At 36.5% G+C, this 22486-nt stretch overlaps 1 protein-coding gene across 1 annotated transcript in view; it reads right to left on the bottom strand.

Moving 5' to 3' along the window:
* Window positions 1–22486, bottom strand: part of LOC135220989 (teneurin-m-like) — a 538744-nt gene that overhangs the window by 23028 nt on the left and 493230 nt on the right. Inside the window, 3 exon segments of the mRNA XM_064258693.1 lie at window positions 4889–5082; window positions 5084–5097; window positions 5680–5903. Coding sequence (XP_064114763.1) covers window positions 4889–5082; window positions 5084–5097; window positions 5680–5903 — 432 coding nt within the window.

Below are 22486 nucleotides of genomic sequence, written 5' to 3'. Positions count from 1 at the left end.
TAAAAAGACAACATTAATTTATATGGACTTGGGTTTCTGTTCAGTGTCCTACCATGGTAAGTGGAGTTTCAGGCTATCAAGATAAAATTATGCAAAAAGCTATTAAGGCACTTTTCATGTGCACATTCTATTTAATCAATAATTTTGCATAACGACAACCCAAGTGTAAAAAAAGGGTTCTTAAACAGATGTCTGAAATAAAATTTACGATGACGCTCAAAAATAATAATAATAATAATAATAATAATAATAATAATAATAATAATAATAATAATAATAATAATAATAATAATAGTAGTAATAATAAAATGTTTAAGTATCAAGACCTGAAAATAGAAATAAGAAGGATATAGGATATGCCAGTGGAAATTGTACCCATAATCATAGGAGCACTAGACACGATCCCAAGATCCCTGAAAAGGAATCTGGAAAAACTAGAGGCTGAAGTAGCTCCAGGACTCATGCAGAAGAGTGTGATCCTAGAAACGGCGCACATAGAAAGAAAAGTGATGGACTCCTAAGGAGGCAGGATGCAACCCGGAACCCCACACTATAAATAACCACCAGTCGAATTAGAGGACTGTGATAGAGCAAAAAAAAAAAAAATAAATAAATAAAAAAATAAAAATAATAATAATAACAAAACTGGACTGCCAAAAAATAAAACGTAAAAAACCTCCGTCACACCATTCCTCTGGAAGAACTTAATTCGGGAATTATGTAAACCGATGTTTATTGGACACGAGAATAATTACTGCTGGTTATGGGCTATAAGGAGTCCATCGAGTGGTGCTTGTTTGCCATTTTCTTTCGAGTTAAAAGGCTTTCCATGAGATCCCTCAGGTCTCCTCAAACCCCACTTAATTAAGGCGCCCTTAATGGAACCTTAAAGTTTAATGAAGTTATGGCCGACAAGGTGAGGCGCTAGCGTCCTCCTAAACTGTTGCGTCAACTATAAAGGTTTGCTTATCTGGACAAATCAGAATTTCTAATAAAAAAAAAAATTCTTCATTATATTTTTGAAAATATATTTTTCTTCTTTAGATTTTGAAATATATATATTTCTACCTAAAATTGTTCAAACTCTATTTTTCTTCTAAAGGGTCTTAAAAGTAATTTCATGAAACTTTTAAAAAATATATTTTTTTCCATTAGATTTTTCAAAACATATTCTTCCTAAAATTTTGACAATTTTTCTTCATAAAGTTTTTAAAAGTATATTTCCCCCCCTAAGACTATTATTTTTTTGTATGCAATAAAAAAATTGTATATAATTTTACTACATAAAAAAATATATTTTGCGTCATAAGATTTTTAGATATTTTTTCTGTATACGACTTTCAAAAGTATATTTTCATATGAGATCTTTGAAAAGTATATTTTCCTTTGTAAGGTTTAAAAAAAATATATAGTTTTCTTTATAAGATTTTTAAAAATATACCGAATCTCGAAGGTCCTTGAACTAATTATAATTTACTTTAAATCGACGCTAAAATACTTTTAAATCAATTTTAAAAATTTCAAATTAATTCTAAATCTTTACCTCAAGTCTAAAATTTTAAATCATGCCTGAAAAACTCTGTATTACGTGTAAAAACTTCAACTTAAGTCTAAAAAACTTTAAATTGAATTTTAAAAATTAAATCATCTAAAAAAAAGTTTATATCAAGTCTAAAAACACTTTAATCAAGTCTAAAAGATTGTAAATTATCTAAAAACTTTAAATCAAGTAAAAAAAACTTTAATAAAGTAAAAAAAAATAACTTTAAATCAAGTGTCCAACACTTTACATCAGATCTACAAAAACTTTAAATCGAGGATAAAAACCTTGAAAGCAAGTAAAAAACACTTTAAATCAAGTATAAAAAAACTTGAAATCGAGTCTAAAACCTTATGTCAAGTCTAAAATTTTTTAAAAAATCCAAGTCTAAAAAATAATTTAAATCAAGTCTGAAAAACGCGTTCGTGAGATTCTGTGACATCACTTATAATAAACGATTTCCACCCTTGTATATTAATTTACAATGCGCCAGATAATTAACATCACTTGATTTCTGAGAGAGAGAGAGAGAGAGAGAGAGAGAGAGAGAGAGAGAGAGAAAATCTGGAGGACCCTTAATCACCGTAAATCAAGAGGTGAATATGAACCTGGGAATGTGAACATGACATTAGCAGAACCCGACAGGATACGCGGCAAAAGGCCTCAATTTAACCACAGCATTAACACATCAACCCGGCGCCATTGTTCAACATCCTCCAGGTCTGCTGTTGTGGACGGGGTAATTACTGGGCGATGGAGAGAGAGAGGAGAGAGAGAGAGAGAGAGAGAGAGAGAGAGAGAGAGAGATGGCGCGCGATAATTAAAGATCGGAATCGGTCTACATGTTTCACTGTTTCCCGTTTTATTTATATTGTTTGGTGATAAAGCACGCATGGAAATATTGTATATATATATATATATATATATATATATATATATATATATATATATATATATATATATATTATTCGAGCTACAAATAACCTTTTAATATCTATTTCGCTCTACCTCGGAATTTATATATTTTCATGTGTAAACCGAAGGGGAATTTTTAGTTGATAATAATTTCGTCCTCTCGTGGGTTCGAACCACCGTCCAGCGGACAGAGACGAATTCAGGACACCAGTGATTTATCGATTCTGCTAACGTCAATGACGTGCTGATTTCGTCTCTGTCCGCTGGACAGTGGTTCGAACCCACGTTATTATCAAACTAAAAAATTCCCCTTCGGTTTACTTATATGAAAATATATCAATTCCGAGGTAGAGCGAATTAGATATTAAAGGACATTTGTAGCTCGAATAATTGATATGAATCACGGTGATGTGATAAATTATTAATATATATATATATATATATCTATATACATATATATATATTATATATATTAGTTTTATGACATAAAATACAAAAAATAAAATGTCGATAATAAAATAAGAACTTTCTCAACCCCGAAAGAACTCAAAAAGCCACGCAACGAAACACCGGATGTGGCTGCTAATAGAGATGGCAACAAGTCACCTGCCATTACGATACCAAAACATCAATGAAAGAGAAGCTTACGGGAGAATATTAGTACCACAGACCCTTCAGGCATTGCAGAGTTAATTCGAAAGATACGTTTGCACATTCTACAGAGAAGACGACGAAGTGTTCCCTACGAAAGGATGCAGAAAGGATCAGAGACCACAAATGGTAACCGAGATCACGTGCAATAGATTCTGGTGTTAGTCGTCTACGTTTAGCATCAAATTCACGAGAGAGAGAGAGAGAGAGAGAGAGAGAGAGAGAGAGAGAGAGAGGAGAGAGAACAAGTAATTCTGTCTAAAATAATAAATTTCCAAATGATTAAATTCAGATTGACCAGCTCAGAGAGTTTCATTATCTAGTAGAGAGAGAGAGAGAGAGAGAGAGAGAGAGAGAGATGGACGTTAATATTTCTCTTTAAATAACAAGTCCATAGGGTCAAAATGCAATCAACTGGTAAGTTTACACAATCAATATTTTGCAGCAATATTTAGTTCGGTCGACTCGACAGTTGCCATATACCGCAATTACTGTCACGAATTGGTCAATACTGTCGGCAATATGATGGAATGGACACACGCTGGCGTGTCCGTTCAAATGGGGAAATTCGATAATGGTCATGAGCAAAACGCTTTTATAAAGGTTCCAACATTTACACAGTTTTACTTTCGCGAAACGGCGAGTATTTTTTCTCTAAGCTCTATTCTAAGTTGCGGAGGGCTTCCTAAGTGAACGGACAGTAATGCAGAGAGAGAGAGAGAGAGAGAGAGAGAGAGAGAGAGAGAGAGAGAGAGAGAGAGAGAGAGAGATATTCCTCCAGCGCATCTATCACACAAACATTAGACCTACGTTCTGTATGAATGTCGTTAAAAGAGGGTTACTTAAAAGACACCCGCACTTATTTTTCATTCCGCACTTGTTGGATGCAGACGCTTTTGATTTAAAGTAAAATTAAATCATACTAGTTTGAAAAAGAAGTGATTAGAAATGACCGTTCTCTACTTTTACTTTTGGTTTTTAGCCATTCCACAAACTCTTAGCGGTCTGCATTCCTAATAAAAGTCAAGAATACCTTTGTAATGCATTTAAGTGTTGATTTGGCTTATTTAAAAAAATAGGCAGTCACTTTACTTAACCTCATGGTTGTATTTTTGTAAACGTCTCGAGTGAAACGACAAAGCACTTTGAGTTAATGGTAGACTGACTGTGATTCCTACAGAAAGACGAAATCGTGTAATTTCCATAAGAGGTCTTTGGTTCAGTTTCTAGTCCTGAGAAGAATTTCCTCTCTTTGGTATAAATACATTTCAAGAAACCACTGATCATGAGCGCAACTTTTTTAGTGGTTCCATGAGACAGTGCTAAAAGGTGGTCTTGGTGAGACTACTACTTTCTAACACCGTTGCAGGATCCACGATCAGCACTTATCTAATCATATAACTCGATTGACCTATTTGTTCTTGTAACAGTTTTTAAGTGAAATACAAAGAGAGAGAGAGAGAGAGAGAGAGAGAGAGAGAGAGAGAGAGAGAGAGAGAGAGAGAGAGAGAGAGAGGCCACATTTACGTTCATTCCTACAAGAAGTTAGCCATCAACTGATCGGAATGCAATTTACCTAGTGAATAAGTATCCCCTCCCGACACTCACCAAAGACCCCGTTCTCTCTACGACTGTATGTATACCCGTCTGTATAGCTTAGCAAAGCAGCGGCAAGTGTTCAAGTTGTTACTTCCCCTCCTCACCAAATTGCTAAACTCCCATCTCCCTGACGAGTTGTTCCCCCATCTCCATTTTCTCCAGGGCACCCTTGCTTCAACTTACCTTTGGTTAAAGGCTGGGCCTTTAGCGTAGTTCTGGACGGAGCCTTCCTCCACGATGAATCTCATTCGCTGGAAGAACGACGCAGTTACTGCCGGAGGCTGTTTCCTGAGTAGGATGTCGATGGGATCTACGGAGGTCAGGCACAGGGTCGATTGCTGGCACGCCGGGGTCGAACAGCACTCGGCATCGGCACAAGTCCACTAAACCATCTACTCAAAAGGAACGAATAGGAAGAAAAAGTTAGTTAGGCCCTCGTATTTTTCTTTGAGTTTTTAATTATGTATATAAAAAAAAGGATTTTGAATGCTTGCAATTTTAGCCAACGGAACAAATCATGAACGTCAGTGTATGATCAGCCTAGTGGAATGAATATTAAAGACATTGTTCTAAGAGGTCCACAATAATAATAAAAAAAAAGGTTGCGAGTTCGTGAGTAATTTAAAAACCCTTTACAAAGCTTTCGAACCCTTCCCTGGGTTCATCTTCAGTCCAAAAAATTAAACACGAACTCGCAATTATTTTTTTTTTATTATTATTATCATTGTGGACCTCTTAGAACATTATATGTACTGTCGCAATAAAGAGTTTTTCCCAATTAAAGACAACATAAAAGTAATTCTCAACGCCATCTCTAAAATAAAGCAAGTCATAAAATAGGCCCTAATCTTTTCCTAGATTCTTCTATAAATCTGGTGAGGCATCACATTATACTTCAACATAAATGAACAATTTGCATTATGTCACTTGAGCCATTTACAATAAAAGGTAATGAACAACATCATCTCCTTTACCAAGATCATTGTCTTTGTTATCTGCGCAGTTGGTTTCGAGCATCACTGAGCAGTCGTGGCCTTCCCACTGCGCCTGGCACCTGCAGACCCACTCCTCGTTCTCGATCACGCATGCGCCGTTGCCCGAACACGAATTCGGACAGCCCGCCAAAGTGCAGTGGCGACCGTTCCAACCCGTCATGCAAATGCAGGTTCCGTTCTTGCATTGGCCGTGTTCTTCACATCTGTAACAAAAAGAAAGAAATTACACATAAACACACACACACATATGTATATATACTATATACTGCTCTGTTGTGTTGTTTACTTCTTACCTGTTTTACTCTCTTATGTTTAGTCGCCTTGTACTGGGTACGTCTTGTTCTCCTAAGTTCTTGTGAACAATTTTTATTGTGACTATTATTCTATAATGTGATGTCTCTGTCATAATTATTTTAAATTGTGTCACTGAAGCCTTCATTATGCAACGGATATTGCGAAACACACACACATACTATATATATATATATATATATATATATATATATATATATATATACACACACACACACACACACACACAAACGCTCTTGTGGTATGATATGCAATAACAAGGAAACTACAGTTGTGCAAAAACCACACTGTCAATATATCTATCCACATAGACAGAATGATAGTCGCCAATAACAACATTTTATGGACGTTAATCAAACAGAAACCAATCATTCGAAAATTAAAAACACAATCGGAACGAGGCTCTTACAATTAAGATTAGGTTTCCGTTATTATATATATATGTGTGTGTATATATATATGTACTAACGTTCAGGCACAAATTACGCTTTTATAACAATGTTCTAAAAGATTGTTTGTTTGTTTGTTTGCATGGTGTTTTTACGTGGCATGGAACCAGTGGTTATTCAGCACCGGGACCAACGGCTTTGCGTGACTTCCAAACCACGTCGAGAGTGAACTTCTATCACCAGAAATACACATCTCTCACACCCCAATGGAATGCCCGAGAATGGAACTCGCGGCCACCGAGGTGGCAGGTTCTAAAAGAGAACGTCACAAGATTACTATATATATATAAAAAAAAAATGAAATCCAAGCGGAAGGATTTAACATCCAAGATACAACAAAACAAATAAGATCACTGGACTTCCGCTACGGGATTGTTGGATATTTCTAGTAGCTGAAAAAAAACAATTAAAATATTTGATAATCTTCCCCAAATTTACAATTAAAGAGAGAACAATCTCCCAGCAATTACTCATATTGGATATAAATTAGTTAATGCTAATGTCCACCTAAATCTAATTTTCATGGCAAATTTTGTAATAAACAATAGGTATAATAAAATTGAATAAATCCTAATACGATGGACAATTCCCCAAATAGCGGATGAGCCACTTCACCCCCAGTACAGGTATATGAAAATATTAGGATGAAGGTGGAATTTGAGAAAATAAGTGAGCGGGACAATGGAGGTAGTGGAAGAACTTCCGATGACAGATTAATGACGTGTATATATATATATAAATATATATATATTATATAATTTTATATATATATTAATATATATTATATATAGATATATATATAATATCTATATATATAATTATATTAAAAAGAGAAGAGAAGAGCAGAGAGAGAGAGAGAGAGAGAGAGAGAGAGAGAGAGAGAGAGAGAGAGAGAGAGATGTACGTGTGAAGGAAACTAAGGTCTTAACTGTTTGCAAGGACGTAGGTAGACGAAGGAGGGCGGAAATAGGCAAAAGTGCACTCAAGGGACACAAAAAGTTATTTGGCATGGAAGGACTCATCCCTAATTAAGAGATCTGGATACCTTTCATGAAACCTACATCAAGCATCGTGAAACTTAATACATGATAAATATATTTTCTTCTGCACATCCCGAAGTCCTAACTTAAACATCATCTACAAAAATGATTTGCCTCTAATGAATTTTCAGCTATCAACAAAAATCAATAAACAAATGCAATCCGAAAGGAAGAAGAAGAAGAAGAAAAAATGCGCCGAAGTTTCTTCGGCGCAATCAAGTTTTTTGTACAGCGTATAATACTGTATGAAACTCTCAGCCATGGCCCATAAAACCCTAAGCAGCGTTCCATGAAACTTACGGCCACAGCCTGGTGGTGAGGTGCCGGAAGCTCGATTGGGGCTAACTGTAACCGTAAACATAATAAAAACTACTAAGGTTAGAGGGCTGTAATTTCGTATGTTTGATGATTGGGGGGTGAATAACCAAGACACCAATTTGCAGTCCTCTAGACTAGGTTATTTTTAATTAAGATCTCTGGGTGTACGGACAGACAAAAAGCGATCTCAGTAGGTTTCTTTTACAGAAAACTAAAAATCTTCCTGCTGGAGATCTTCTATGCAATCTTATGACGAACTGTTTTCTACGTTTTCCAACACGTGCTTCTCTCCCCCCAAAAACCTTCAAGAATGCTTTTATTCCAAATGTTTTAAAAGCAATAAAAATATCTGTAAATCTTTAAATGGCAATATGTCCAATGTTTCATGTAAAAGTGGTAAAAGCTTTTACTTTTTATCAGATTCCATTTTACTACGACTCTCTCTCTCTCTCTCTCTCTCTATATATATATATATATATATATATATATATATATATATATATATATATATATATATATATATATATATGTGGTTTACTTTCTTTGTGTATGTATGTGTATGGCCATGTTTATCTATATATATATATATATATATATATATATATATATATAATATATATATATATATATATATATAGTATATATCTATATATATATATTATATATAGATATATATATATATATATATATATATATATTATTATATATATAGATAAACATGGCCATACACATACATACAAAGAAAGTCGACCACATAAGAAAGGAGATATAAAATGCGTAAAAATCAATCAAGACTGGCTGCTACTTCTCCAGTAGCGAGTAAACGGTACCCCAAGTATAAACTAATGCTGCCTTTAGAGGTAAAGTCCTGAGACGGTGGGCCTAGCACACCACTTTGGTCTAAAGAAAGAATATGTAAAGGTTAACGAAAGCAATGCTCCCGAAATGGTAAGTGAACATGACTTTCAGAGGCAGCTTTCATTACCACTATAACAAAGTAATTTAACTGAAGTCCAAGTCAGGTCTCCCAGATATCACATATTGGCCTAAAGGATTTGCAAAGCCAGGAGTACATTGCGTAAGGTACACTTTACGCGGCATCATCTATGGAGTTCATAGGTCTAAGGCAGATGAGGGCAACCTTTCTAACCATCAAAAACAACCTACTGTTCGTTTTTCAAGACGAGAGCAAATTCTGTTTTCTTAATCATTTTTAAATAGTAGATTAATATAGTTTATATTATATTATATTAATATTATCACTAAACCTTTTAAGTACCGCTCACTAAAATTTTAGGCTTAATACGAATTTTGATATTTGATATCATATTTTGAGTTGACGAAAACCTGTAAATGTAAAGGAAGAACCTTTTCCTTTGTAAGTTTCTTTTTCTTTCTATTTTCTTAAGAGATCTCTTCAATTTCCTCAGAATGAAGTACAGTTAGTTTATGCTGCATGGAAATGTAATTATAGATATATCGAAAAAAACACACGGCCAATGTAGTTTATAATTGTATTCTGATAAACAAATTTTCTACTTTATATATATATATATATATATATACTATATATATATATATTATATATATATATATATATATATATGTATGTATGTGTGTGTGTGTTCAACGTCATTTGAAAATAAAAATTTTTTTATTTTTCTTTTCAGTTGTATGTTAAACGTTGGGCATTTTTGTATACCGGAACCCATAAATGTTTATTTATGAAACGTGCTGCATCAATGCTCGCGAGCACTTAATTCACTTCCCCTGAAGAACGTTGTCAGACCATCAAAGAGCGGGAGAATGCTCGCGAGCGACAGTTTGCCCGCCTATGGTCTAATGCAACGACTCACCCTCTTCGGGATGGCTAGGATGCTAAAAGCTAAACAACTCCATTTTTTCATGGGATAATGACAGCGTAAGAAAATTATATTCTTTTTTTATACAATCTTTGTTCTGATTCCCTCTTAGTACCTCTAATGTACGATGAGAATGAAAAGAATTCTCAAACATGATTACCACAGAAGTGCTGAATGAATACTGCAAACTTCTTTGTGAAATGAAGTTAAGGCTTCGTGGGCATGGACAGAATTTTTTTTCAATGCTCATGCACGGCAAAGTGATACAAAGAGTAATACAAGGAGATGCAAGGATGAAAAGTCGTGGTTACAGAGAAAATTAAGAGTAAAAACCAAGGGAAGACTACAAGCAACGAAACAATGTTGCCAAAAATACCAAGGCAACATTAATGATTACAAATTCATCGACGAATTACTGAATAACGGAATAAAATGTTTACCTTCTTTTTTGTATAGAGAAAAAGAAAACAGGACTCATAATTCTTACATAGTTAAACCCTAGCGGAAGAAGCCAAAGGAAAAGGCATTTCAACTAATGCTCCAAGGAGGGCTTACCTCTGGAAAGACGGATGATTATAAGAATCAGGAAAATCTGATAAAAGGAAGCTTTCCAAATCTTGTCGGCACTGGGAAAGCACAAACCAACAAAACATAAGACCATAAAGGTTGCAAAGTACAGTTGCATCTCCTTAAGCCCAAGAGCAAATATAACGTTAGAACTGGGTCTATGATTCGATGTACTGCGTTTGATCAAAACGTGTTGAAAACAAAGCAACACATATGATGACATTATTACGTGGAATGGATGTTACTAAAATAAAACTTTTGGTTAAAGATGACATTTAAACTAAAAGCCAATACCGAAAATGGCGAAGTAACAACGTAAACAACATGACCTTCACAAGACAAGTTTAAGGTAAATGACACGTAAAATTTTGCAGAAGGGAGAGATTTTATTTTCTTTAAATACAAAACGGGGTAGGAGAACTGCACCAAGAAAATATGCAGGGTATTCCACACAATTATGAGAAGTAGCTATCACGATGAGAACTGACATTTGCAGAAAGAGCAGTAATTCATGACTGATCACTGACACCGAAGGTTGGCTGGGAGTTGAAGAGTAAAGAACTTCGGAGGGTTCTATTATCATTTCAAGCGACGGCAGGAGAAAAGGCAATGTGTAAAAGTCACCCAAAAGAAAAAGAAAGAGAGTAGGTGAACGAGCACACAAAATTGTGACCTAATAAATAACAGAGAATGGAATAAAGTGTGCAATGCCAACACAACAATTGATGAATTGCAGCAAAGGCTAGGCAGAGATGGGTCACAGAGAAGGTTGGCTCTCTGATGCCAGACTTTTGTAAATTCACCTCAGGATTTCAAAATGAATGACTAAGGACTCTTAAACACGTGGGCAAGTATGGTGAGCACGCAAATATTCACCTCATTCGTAGCTGCCCAGGAAGTGTAGGTGGTTCCAAGGTCTAGAGAATATAGGCCTTGGGTGGTTCAGCGTTTCTGTCTACACGAGCAGTTTCCGAGCGCAGCTTCGGTACCATGCTTCGAAACCATGCTTGGCCAATAACGTGCACAAGAGCCCTAACTCTCAGAATTCCCACAGAATGGTTGACGAAACAGCTTTACGCACAGGGAAAGGTGTTCAGTACTAACCAGCAGTGTGAAAACTTTATTGGCGATCAAGCTTTATTTTCAGGTGTTCAGGAAAGGCAGAGAGGTTACAGAAATAACACGGCGGCTTAGAGTGGCCTGATTTCGTACAAATATGAAAGGGTTGGCGGGAGGCCTCATAATTCAGCGATGATGAGACAGTATTTTGATTTTGTAATTGTCGAGAAAGGACCGAAGGCATAGAGGGTAAGATTAGTCGAATGTATTTTACAATAAAAAACAGTAAACTATATTAACATTTTTTCTTCTTTATAAAGATGATGGAATTATGAATAAAAATTTGTTAAATTGAATGTCAAAGCAAAGATCAAAATGTAGGAGAGACCCAAGTACACATAAAATCCTGCATTTAGAGGGGGAAACATACACATACACACATACACACACACACACACACATATATATATGTATATACATATATATATATATATATATATATATATATATATATATATATAAAATTTATAAAGGTTGTGTGAATGAGTTGTTTCGTATGATCTGTCATCTTAAAGCAAATTCCCTTAGCTACCCGAGATGAACACAATCACATTTTCGGTGGTACAAATGTAAACAACAATTTTAAAAACAGCAGTTTCCTTGCAGTGAAATTTTCACAGAGACATCTGTTAAGAATCTTTCCCAACCATTAAGTGTTCTATACCACACGACGAGCAATGGACGCAAGAAACGGCGGTTGGAAGAAGGCAGCCAAAGAAACAATTACCGAGAGTCAAAGAGCCTAGAAATGGATGTCAGCCAAAACCCGAAAAGCCAGCGAGGAAGATTATCAGCAAAGAGGGCGTCTCACGACGATACGAAAGGCTACTCTACGAATGTGAACGAAGATTCGCAATTTCCCTTTTCACTTTTGTAATGCCAGCAATGCTTCTCCGGCGCAAATGTGATTAGGATTCCCACGGCCATGAAACGAAGGGAAAAGGCGCCGGGCGGGAAAAAGACGCTCTGGGCGGGAAACGTTCTGATATGAAGAAAGGAAAATAAAAAGGCCACGATTCACGATTACAAAGAGGATTATCTCTCACGTATTATTGACATGAATGACATTTCTTCTTACGTTTTGTGTGTGTGTGTGAGAGAGAGAGAGAGAGAGAGAGAGAGAGAGAGAGAGAGAGAGAGAGCCACACGTGTCAAACAGCGTCATCCAGATTCCACTTCCCCTGTAGAGCGAAGAGGATGATGGGATCCTTTCTTCAGCTTTTCTTTGGAGGAGAAATCCGCGCGATTCCGAGATTAAATCTTGATGGATTAAGTCAATAGATCGTGATGGTGCTATTTACGAAGTTTTTATATCAAGTCTCTCTCTCTCTCTCTCTCTCTCTCTCTCTCTCTCTCTCTCCTCAAAAGTTATTGGTTCAAATATTTTTCTCACCCTCTCACCTATAGGAGTTCCTACAGTACTAAAGATTTTTATTTCCACGCTAAAATACTTTCTTTCACGGCTCGCGAAAGGGATAAAAATGTAAATTTTTGGGTCTCCCTTCTTCCAGTACGAGTGAAGACTTCAAAATGTAAGGATAAATATACAACGGATAAATATACATACATTATAAATATATTATGAATGTATACATACATTCATACATATATTTAAAATGTATATATATGTACTGAAACATATAGATACAAACACGCATCTATATACATAGCACACACACACACACACACACACACACACACATATATATATATATATATATATATATATATATATATATATATATATACATACATACATACATATATATATATATATATATATATATATATATATACATACATATATATATATATATATATATATATATATATATATATATATATATATATATATATATATATATATATATATATCAGAGTAGACGGCTGAATACCGAACAAAACATATACAGCTCTCAAACGAAATTACATGAATTACATGAAAACACGGTAATTTCCAAACATAAACTATAAAACAACCTGATTTTTAGCACAACACAATAACTAACTTAAACAATCAATCGAGAGAGAGAGAGAGAGAGAGAGAGAGAGAGAGAGAGAAAAAAAAAATAAAGCTCGAAAACCGTAACTCACATAGAACACCGGACTCGAACTGATCCGTAAACAAGAGCCTTGAAAACAAGGAAACGAGGAGCGACAGAGACCCTTTCATTCCAAATAGGGAGACGCAGCAGACTCCTATACCCTGGCACAGCTGGGTATCTGCCCCAAATTGAAGCAACAGCTGAGAAAAACAGATGAGCAACTGCGACTAACGAGAGAAATGAAGCAAGACCTGACGTATCAAAACGACTGCTGGAGACGAGAGAGAGAGAGAGAGAGAGAGAGAGGTCTCCTCAGACGCCGCCTCCCCCCCTGGCTATTCACCGGCTGCCCCGCCCCCCCCCCCCATCCAGCCGGGGGGCCTCTCCCTAGCATTTAATTGAAAACCTGATAGACGAAGGAAGGCAAAAACAAAATCTCCGGCAGCAGGCTGTTGTTTAACGGAGAATCGTCATGTTTTCGATTTCGTAGGAGATTGAAAGCATTGTTTTTTAATGAAATTGTGCCTCTTCATAACACGAAAATTGCTTCCTGAAAAGCGCTCTTGATTTCGTCATTGGGAATTTAATACGAATTTATATATATAGATATATATATATATATATAATAAAATATATATATATATATATATAGAGAGAGAGAGAGAGAGAGAGAGAGAGAGAGAGAGATAATATGCTGAAGGGTTGCAAATGACTACTTACAACAAAAGAACAAGGCAAAACTCGACACACGGATAAATATCCACCTGCCCTGGGGGGAGAGAGAGAGAGAGAGAGAGAGAGAGAGAGAGAGAGAGAGAGAGAGAGAGAGAGACCGTGTACAGTACAAGGACAACACGTTACAATTTAATGCTAACAGTAATTAAGACACCACGAACACTCATACCCAGACCCGTGTAACTGACAACACTTAGTCATGCCAACAGCAACGCCCAAAAGACGCTTATAATAACGTCAGTATTAAGAAGGAAGGAATATAGAAATCAGGCAGAAGGCCAAACGCTGCCACCCATGAGGTCATTCAGAGCTGGAAGGGAAGCTGACATTAAGAAGGTCTGAAAGGTGTAGGGGGAGGAAAACCTCGTAATTGCAATTTGAAACATTTGTCAGGAGAGGGTGGATGGAAAGTATGATGGAAGAAAGAGAATATGAACAGAGGTACAGTAAAAGGAGAGAGAAGTAGCAGCTAGGGACCGAAAGGACGATGGAAAGAACCTTTAAGCAATATTAGCCTACAGTGCACCACGTGAGTTACACTGACGGCACTAAACCCCTACGGAGATGATCAATATTCAATTGATGACTCTACCTGCTTTGCATAAGACTAAAGTGTTTACGTATACTTATGCTTACATGCAAGAAGAGAGAAAAAATGACGTAATTGTAGCATTAGTTCTCGTAACCCTAAACAGGAGCGTGGAGAAATCACTTGGAATAACTGAACTTATTTACTGATTTGTATACAATTCTGATATCTCAGCTATTTTGGGTTCTTTAGTTCTCCCTTCATGAGATTTTAGTGGCGATGGGAAAGGCCAGAATATTCCATGACAAAAGTCAATGCCTCTTCAATTGCGAAGAAAGATCCCACCGATAAAAATGGTTTCATATTTCATAATAATAATAATAATGAGAGAGAGAGAGAGAGAGAGAGAGAGAATATCATCACAGTAGCAATCGGTTTGATATCTGCATTGTATATTCTTCCTGCATAACTTCTTCATATGTAAAGAAACCCACAAGACCAAAGGCTAAAAATAATGTACCTCAATATTAGTATATAAAAATAAACCCCCACCAAAAAGTACTGATGGATCCAAGAGAGCAATTTGACATCATAAAAGTAAACAAGTGAAAAATGCGCCGAAGTTTCTTCGGCGCTTTCGAGTTTTCTGTACATCGTATAATCAAGGCCACTAAAAATGGATCGATTTCGGTGGTCTCGATATAATGCTGTATGAGCTGCGGCCCACGAAATTTTAACAACGTACCGGTGGTGACCTGGGTTATGTAGTTGTCAGACGCACGATTATGGCTAACTTTAACCTTAAATGAAATTAAAGAACTACTGAGGTTAGAGGTCTGCAATTTGGTATGTTTGATGATTGGGGGGAGGATGATCAACATACCAATTTGCAGCCCTCCTGAGAATTTGCAGCCCTCTAGCCTCAGGAGTTTTTAAGATATGAGGGCGGACAGAAATAAGTGCGGCCGGACAGACAAAGCCGGTACGTCAGGTTTCTTTCCAGAAAATAAAAGGGTATTTCAACTGTCTACAGCACCCAATTGCTAAGCTGTCCATTTTTCTCCGCTCCGGATAAACTATTCACCTAAATAGGGTATTACTTTATGGCAACTCACGAGAGAGAATTGAACCTACTACATTCATCTATTACAGCTGCTACATTTTAATGCTTCTAGCTCGTGTATTTATACAACTGATCTCCATGGATGAGCTTCCTATATATGATTTTACTTTTGACTCAAAGTAAGTTATGCAAAAAAGGGGTTTAAAATTCAGAGTAATTGAAGTTAAAGGATGATATCCAGACCGGGTTTACACTTCACTAATTGATAGAGAAACGAAACCTGTCATTAACATTATGACGATTTGTATTCTCTCAGATCTGCGTCGAAACTGACAGAAAGCTAATATTAAACTTTAAGGACTTACTGCGCAACTGTACGGCAACATCCTCCAAATCCATAATTTCGAGTTGTGCCTACTTTCAAAAGTTTATTGAATAAAACGCCCAGATGATCAGGTCATTTTACAGCGTGAACAGTAAGGCTTCTTGGGGATAAACAAAAAGACGTGGAATTCCCTTTCACAGTCTGTACTTCCAAATTATTTATTATGCTAGTTTTTAAGAGGGGCCCAACATGTTTTATGGCAGGCATTTTCTGCTCAGTCGCTTTCCTATGAAAATATAAGACAAAAGACCATGTCATAAACCATCATCTCCACAAATCCCTTCTTCTTTCCCACCGTTATCCTTACGTTAAGGGGTCGGTTGCCTGATGCGCCTTCTCCGCTGCCTTCCATCAAAGGCGTCATCCTCCACCAAACCCCTTCTCTCCATATCTTCCTTAACTCTCTCTCTCTCCATCTAATTCTCTGTCTCCCTCTTGATCTTCTTCCTCTTATAGGTTCCTCCAAGCCCTCTTTACTTTCTCCTCGTCATCCATCCTCAACACATGTCCATACCATCTCCACAAATTCCTTGTCTGCATACAAATGAAAAAGGCACAAATACGTAGACCAAACTACTTCGTGAATATATTCCGCATACTTGTAGAGAAGTACAAGGAAACGGAAGATACGAGAGGGATCACATAAAAGCTACATTTAACAGTAATGAGATCATCTCAACCATTGCGCGATATGCAATGCTTTCATTCCCTCCGGAGTAAAATCCACTTTGGTAGCATTTCACGCGAATAAAGGCCGCATCAGCGCCTGAGAATCCGAGGGTTAAAAGGACCGAAATGAAATAATACGTCTTCCTTTCTTCTACCGAGATGCACAATGATTGGGGCGGGGGGCGGGGGGGAGGTGGGGGGGGGGGGGGGCATCAGATGCTCCAGATGACATCAAGCCCGTTGGAATGCCTGTGAGAGGCAGCTCGCTTCATTTACGCAAGCACTAGGAACTTTCTGAAGATTGGGAAGAAAGCGGTGACAAGCAAAGGGATCACCACTGGCTTACGAAGTAAGTCAACCACTGATAGAATTATGTCCGCAATCATTTGCTCTAAATACTAGAAGGAGGAGGTTCGGTAACCTGTTACCAGAGGGAGCAAGAGAGTAGCGAAGCACCTTGGAATGAAACTGATAATTACCACTAACACTAACAATATATATTATATATATAATATATATATATATATATAATAATATATATATATATATATATAATTATATATGAGAATACACAAAGGAAAAATGATAGACAGAAATACAAGCGCTTTCGTCTTTACTAAGCGCTTGGATTTCTGCCTATCATTTCCCTGTGGTATTCATGATTTAATTGTATATATATAATATAGTATATATATAATATATATATATATATATATATATATACATATACATATACTACATATATACTATTTTGGAGTTTTATTTGTCACGTAAACACTATTCCTAACTTCTCACAAAACTGAACCACTAGACTATTATTTTTCTATTCTACAATGAGTAACGACACGAGAGTAGTGGAAACACTGCCCGCAAGCAACTGCAATAAAATTGTCAGTAACATAGTATACTATAAACATAAGAAAAAAAGGAAAAGAATGAATTTTGAAGTTATAAACTTTTTACGTAAACTTAAAATCTTAATTCTAAAAAACCTCGACCACTAGACTCATACTATTATTTTGCTATTCTACCAAAACAAAGAAAATCTATAGGGTATGTATTAAAAAACCTACAACTTTCTACGACTATTTCCTACTTATTAACATCTCAAAGTACCGAGAGAGAGCTCCGCCTTGGGTGAAAAATTTCCACACAACAGAATTTTATGGCTTGAACGTCCACTCAGAATTTCCATACATGCATATCAAAATAGGTTACGTCAACGGCTGCGAGAGGCGGAGGGGACAGAACAGAATACAGAATTTAGACCAATGGCCAAGCGCTGGGACGTATGAGGTCATTCAACGCTGAGAGGGGAATTAGGAGTAAGGTTTGAAATGTGTAACAGAAGGAAACCCTCTTACTTGGACGATGAATGAAACAACTGTTAGAGAAGGTGGAAAGTTAGATTGAAGAAAGAAAATGAACGGAGGTACAGTAAAAGGAATGAAGAAAGTTGCAACTAGGAGCAAAGGACGCTGCACAGAACCTTAAGTAATGCCTACAGTGCTCTCTGACGGAACTATCTCCCTATGGAGAAGGCGAAAGGAAGTCCAGTTAAATAGGCGAGGCAAATTTGCCAAGGAAAGCGAGTGATTTCCTCGAGAAAACGAAGGGCAAGACTATAATCAAAATGAAAGAGTGAAAAATAGATTGAATTTAAATTTCGATGTTCATTCTCGTGCTTCCTTATCACCGGAATTACATGAGGAATTTAGATCACAGCCAGCTATCATCGGCGGCTTTTGATGTGGGTATCTCAGGAAAGATCTCAGTTTTCCTCTTAACTATGTCTATTTTTAGTAACTGGTCGGTCGGTGTAGAGGAAGTTTTGTGCATTCGAAAGTTTACTCACAGCTTTCAACAATCTCTCTCTCTCTCTCTCTCTCTCTCTCTAATCCTCTCCGGCCTCTTCTCTTCTTCTCTCTCTTTATATATATATATATATATTATATATAATATATATATGTTCTTATATATTCATATTATATAACTTTAGCGCATAATGAATAATATATAAATATATATATATATATATCAATATAATATGTATATAAACTTTAGGCGTTTTTTTATGCCTCATATCTCAGGGATAAGTGCTACATAAATAATTGTACCTACGCTACAAAGGTAGCCAGTTACCTATAGAAGACATAACATGGTAGAAAAAAATATTCAAACAATATATAGCTTTGTTTTGAGAGTCAATACCTCTTGCGAAGTTGTCAAAACTAAGAATAGTTTTTTCAGCAACACAGTGAACTCTGACCTGAAGCCAAATAGTTTAAGTGAAAATGGCAGTAATCTTTATTTCAGTAACTTGAGAACTCGAAATCTTTCCTTATATGTGACCAAGGAAGAGAAAAAGAATGAGACAGGAGATAAAACAAATTATATTTACCTGTAAAATTTATAGGACAGTATTTTACGAGCTTTAATTACTGACATAACATCGACGTATCAAAATCGTTCTCCGAATTTCAGCTCTGACGAAATCGGTTTGCAAAATGCCACTCGAAGTGATAAGACCTTTCAGAATTTATTTACGTTATAAGTTTATGATTCCAAAGTTCACTCATTTCCTTTTTTTGTCATATTCATCGTATAGTATGTTGCTGACAATTTTATTACAGTTGCGTACAGACAGTGTTTCCGCTACCCTCGTGTCGTTTATTCATTGTAGAATAGAAAAATAATAATGAGTCTAGTGGTTCAGTTTTGTGTAGAATTTAATATCTGTCGAAAATGCGTTTGCTGGGTGGGAGATCGTTCCTCTGCGATATGACATCATTTTAAAACAAGAACGAAGCTAAAGAAAGGCTTCTGCTAAGCAACAAAATATACATGAAACATTCGTATGAAGGGAATTGATTTCCCGAGCGCAAACGGAATCAAACGCTTACGAAAGACGCTTCAAGGCTACTTGCTGAGGCAGGTGAGACTTCAATTACCTTAAAAGCAAGGAGCTCACAGTCCTAACCAACGCTTGAGGTTTCCCAGTAACATTTCCAACAAACTAAGATATAGGGATATTAATGATCGATGAAAAGTTCATCTTTCAAGACAGAGAGAGAGAGAGAGAGAGAGAGAGAGAGATGTTCAGGTCATCGGCTCTTACGGTGTGTATAAACTAGTGAAGACCTCTAACTAAAATTCAATTTGAAGAAAACCTAAAAGCCTCTTTTAACCGGGTTCAGCTAAATGAAAAAAAAAAAAAAAAAAAAGAAACTGACCCCGTTAGGAAATAGATTTTCGGGAAGAAAAAATAAAATAAAATATAAAATAGTAAATTATATTACGAGGCCCATATATAAGCCGGTGGGAGCAGAGAAAGAAAGGAAGAAAAAAAAAATGAAATGAATTGTTTCGTGAGCGTGATGTGATGCATTTGCTCCCGGTATCCCCTTGAAAATAAACATATAGTGATTAAAGTCGCGCCGGTGGGGTTAGGGGGTAGTGGGCGTTTAGGAGTTTAGGAAGAGTTCCGATCAGCGCCTAAACTTGCGCCGAACTTTCTCTCTTTTAGGTCGTGGAAGAAAAATGGCGGTAATGACGGGAAGCAATGATGGATCGGAGGATCTCATTCAGTCTTGATTAATGGCTGCTCCGCTTCTACCCATCCTAATGGCAACTATGGCTCTATGGCGGGCCCCTATCTGTCTACCCCGCCTTCCCCCTCACCCCCCCTTAAACCCTTCCGCCGCAACCATTAATATGACCTGCGAGACGAGAGTGAGTCGAGGCCCCCCCCACAATACACTAACCTCCACGAGGTCTCTATAAAGCCATTTCCACAAGATTCGGACAATCGGCCATGGTTGTTGCGGGATACGACCTCAATCCTGGCATTCAGGCGCCGGACTTCAGTGAAGGTCAAGAATACGCTAAGATGATTCATCACATCCTTTGCTATGAAAATGACCCAAGGTCAAGATACGTCGAGATCATTCATCACATCTCTTGTTATGAAAATGACCCGATTTACGCCGATACGTCTTGCGTTTCCTTCCGTCTCGTTTGATTTCTTTGGCCTGACTGTAACTACTCGATATTGTTCAATTAACAGTGTATACATTTATATAATATACAAACACATCACACACACTTATATATAATATATACATATAGGTACATATCCGTATATATGTTAATATGCAGTATAGATATACCACCGCATACCGCTATTATACATATAAAAATACGCTTATATTATAAACCCTACAGCAATGATTAGATCTTCCTTTAAATTCGATATGTCGTGTTTGCAAATCTTTTTTATGAACACTTTTTTTAATAAGAAAACACTCTCGACAAAAAGACATGCAGAAAAAAAATTTCCTTTCACTGTTCCCTGGAGGATGGAGAGAACTAAAGAAAATTCGGGGTTATAATTACCTCCAATTTTAAATGTTTTCAAATATTCTCAGATTAAAATTCTCAAGTCTGGAATTGCAAATAATCCACTTTCGAAGAACAGAATGGGAAAGGCACCATAAGGAGTAGCAATAACAAACTCGCCAAACATCTCAATAACAGTTGATACTTGCAAGGCCACGGCGACCAGCCCCTCAAAGATTCTTTGAACAATTTTCCCACACGGCTCGACCTTTTACTGAATATATCTATCTATCTATCTATCCATCAGTTTACCTGTCTATCTACATATATGTATATATATATAATTCACCAACACACACACATATATATATATATAGATATATATATATATATATATATATATATATATATATGTATTGAGAGAGAGAGAAGAACGAGAGAGAGAGAAGAGAGAGAGAGAAGAGAGGAATACCTTCTATTTTCTCTGTTGGAATTCCATGGCATTTCAGGAACCCGACTGTCACTCTTCCCACTGACAACCTGACAGTTGCATCATCTTGCAAGAAGCAAACCATTTCTCTAGCTACCCGAGACTAGACCTTGCGTTCCCTAGTTCTTTTCACCAAAAGCTGAAACATACCGAACTTAGTATCCTGGAAAAGTACGAAGGAAATTGATCTCTGATAAAAAGTAGAATAAAGCCTTCTGGTTAGTGTTTATAGATAAATCATAATTCCATTTTTCACTAAAATGTTAAGGCTTATAATGTGGAAGCATCCTCCCATCAGCAATCGGCTGAGATAAGATTCAAACATTCTCAATACATTCTTAAACTTTTTTCAAAAATTGGTTTTTCCTTTTCGACAAGATCCTGCTTACTTTAGTTTCCAAAATCAGTGTGGGGAGTTTCTGAATCACCACAACATACTTACTGTATTCACTGTATATTTGCAAGTCCAAACTATGTATAGGCGAATTTTGTTTTGATATATCTTACGAATTTATTCATGTGTCACTATGCGTGTGCATGTATAGACAAGCACACGCATAGTGACACATGAATATACTCACACTGAGTTAAGCTCCCATACATGCACAAGAAATTGTCTCAAACGAATATCACTCTCCTCCGATAACACCACAGTGATTTGCCTTCAGCGTTTCACCGAATTCTCATTTCTTACAAGTAGTACTTTAATCTTTATCCAATTCGAAAATCTCTGCCTCACTTTCAACAATTTGAGAGAATTAAGTTTATTTATTTCTCACTGCCGAACCGATTATCATTTTCAAATAGCTTATTCCGAGTTGATATGTAATGCAAAGTCCGAAAAAAAATTTCTTCTCTGAGCTGC

This window comes from Macrobrachium nipponense, chromosome 2 (genome assembly GCF_015104395.2).
Source record: "Macrobrachium nipponense isolate FS-2020 chromosome 2, ASM1510439v2, whole genome shotgun sequence".
In the NCBI taxonomy this organism is placed as follows: domain Eukaryota; kingdom Metazoa; phylum Arthropoda; class Malacostraca; order Decapoda; family Palaemonidae; genus Macrobrachium; species Macrobrachium nipponense.
The sequence above is the reverse complement of the archived record's forward strand: the minus strand, read 5'-3'. Positions and strand labels throughout refer to the sequence as shown.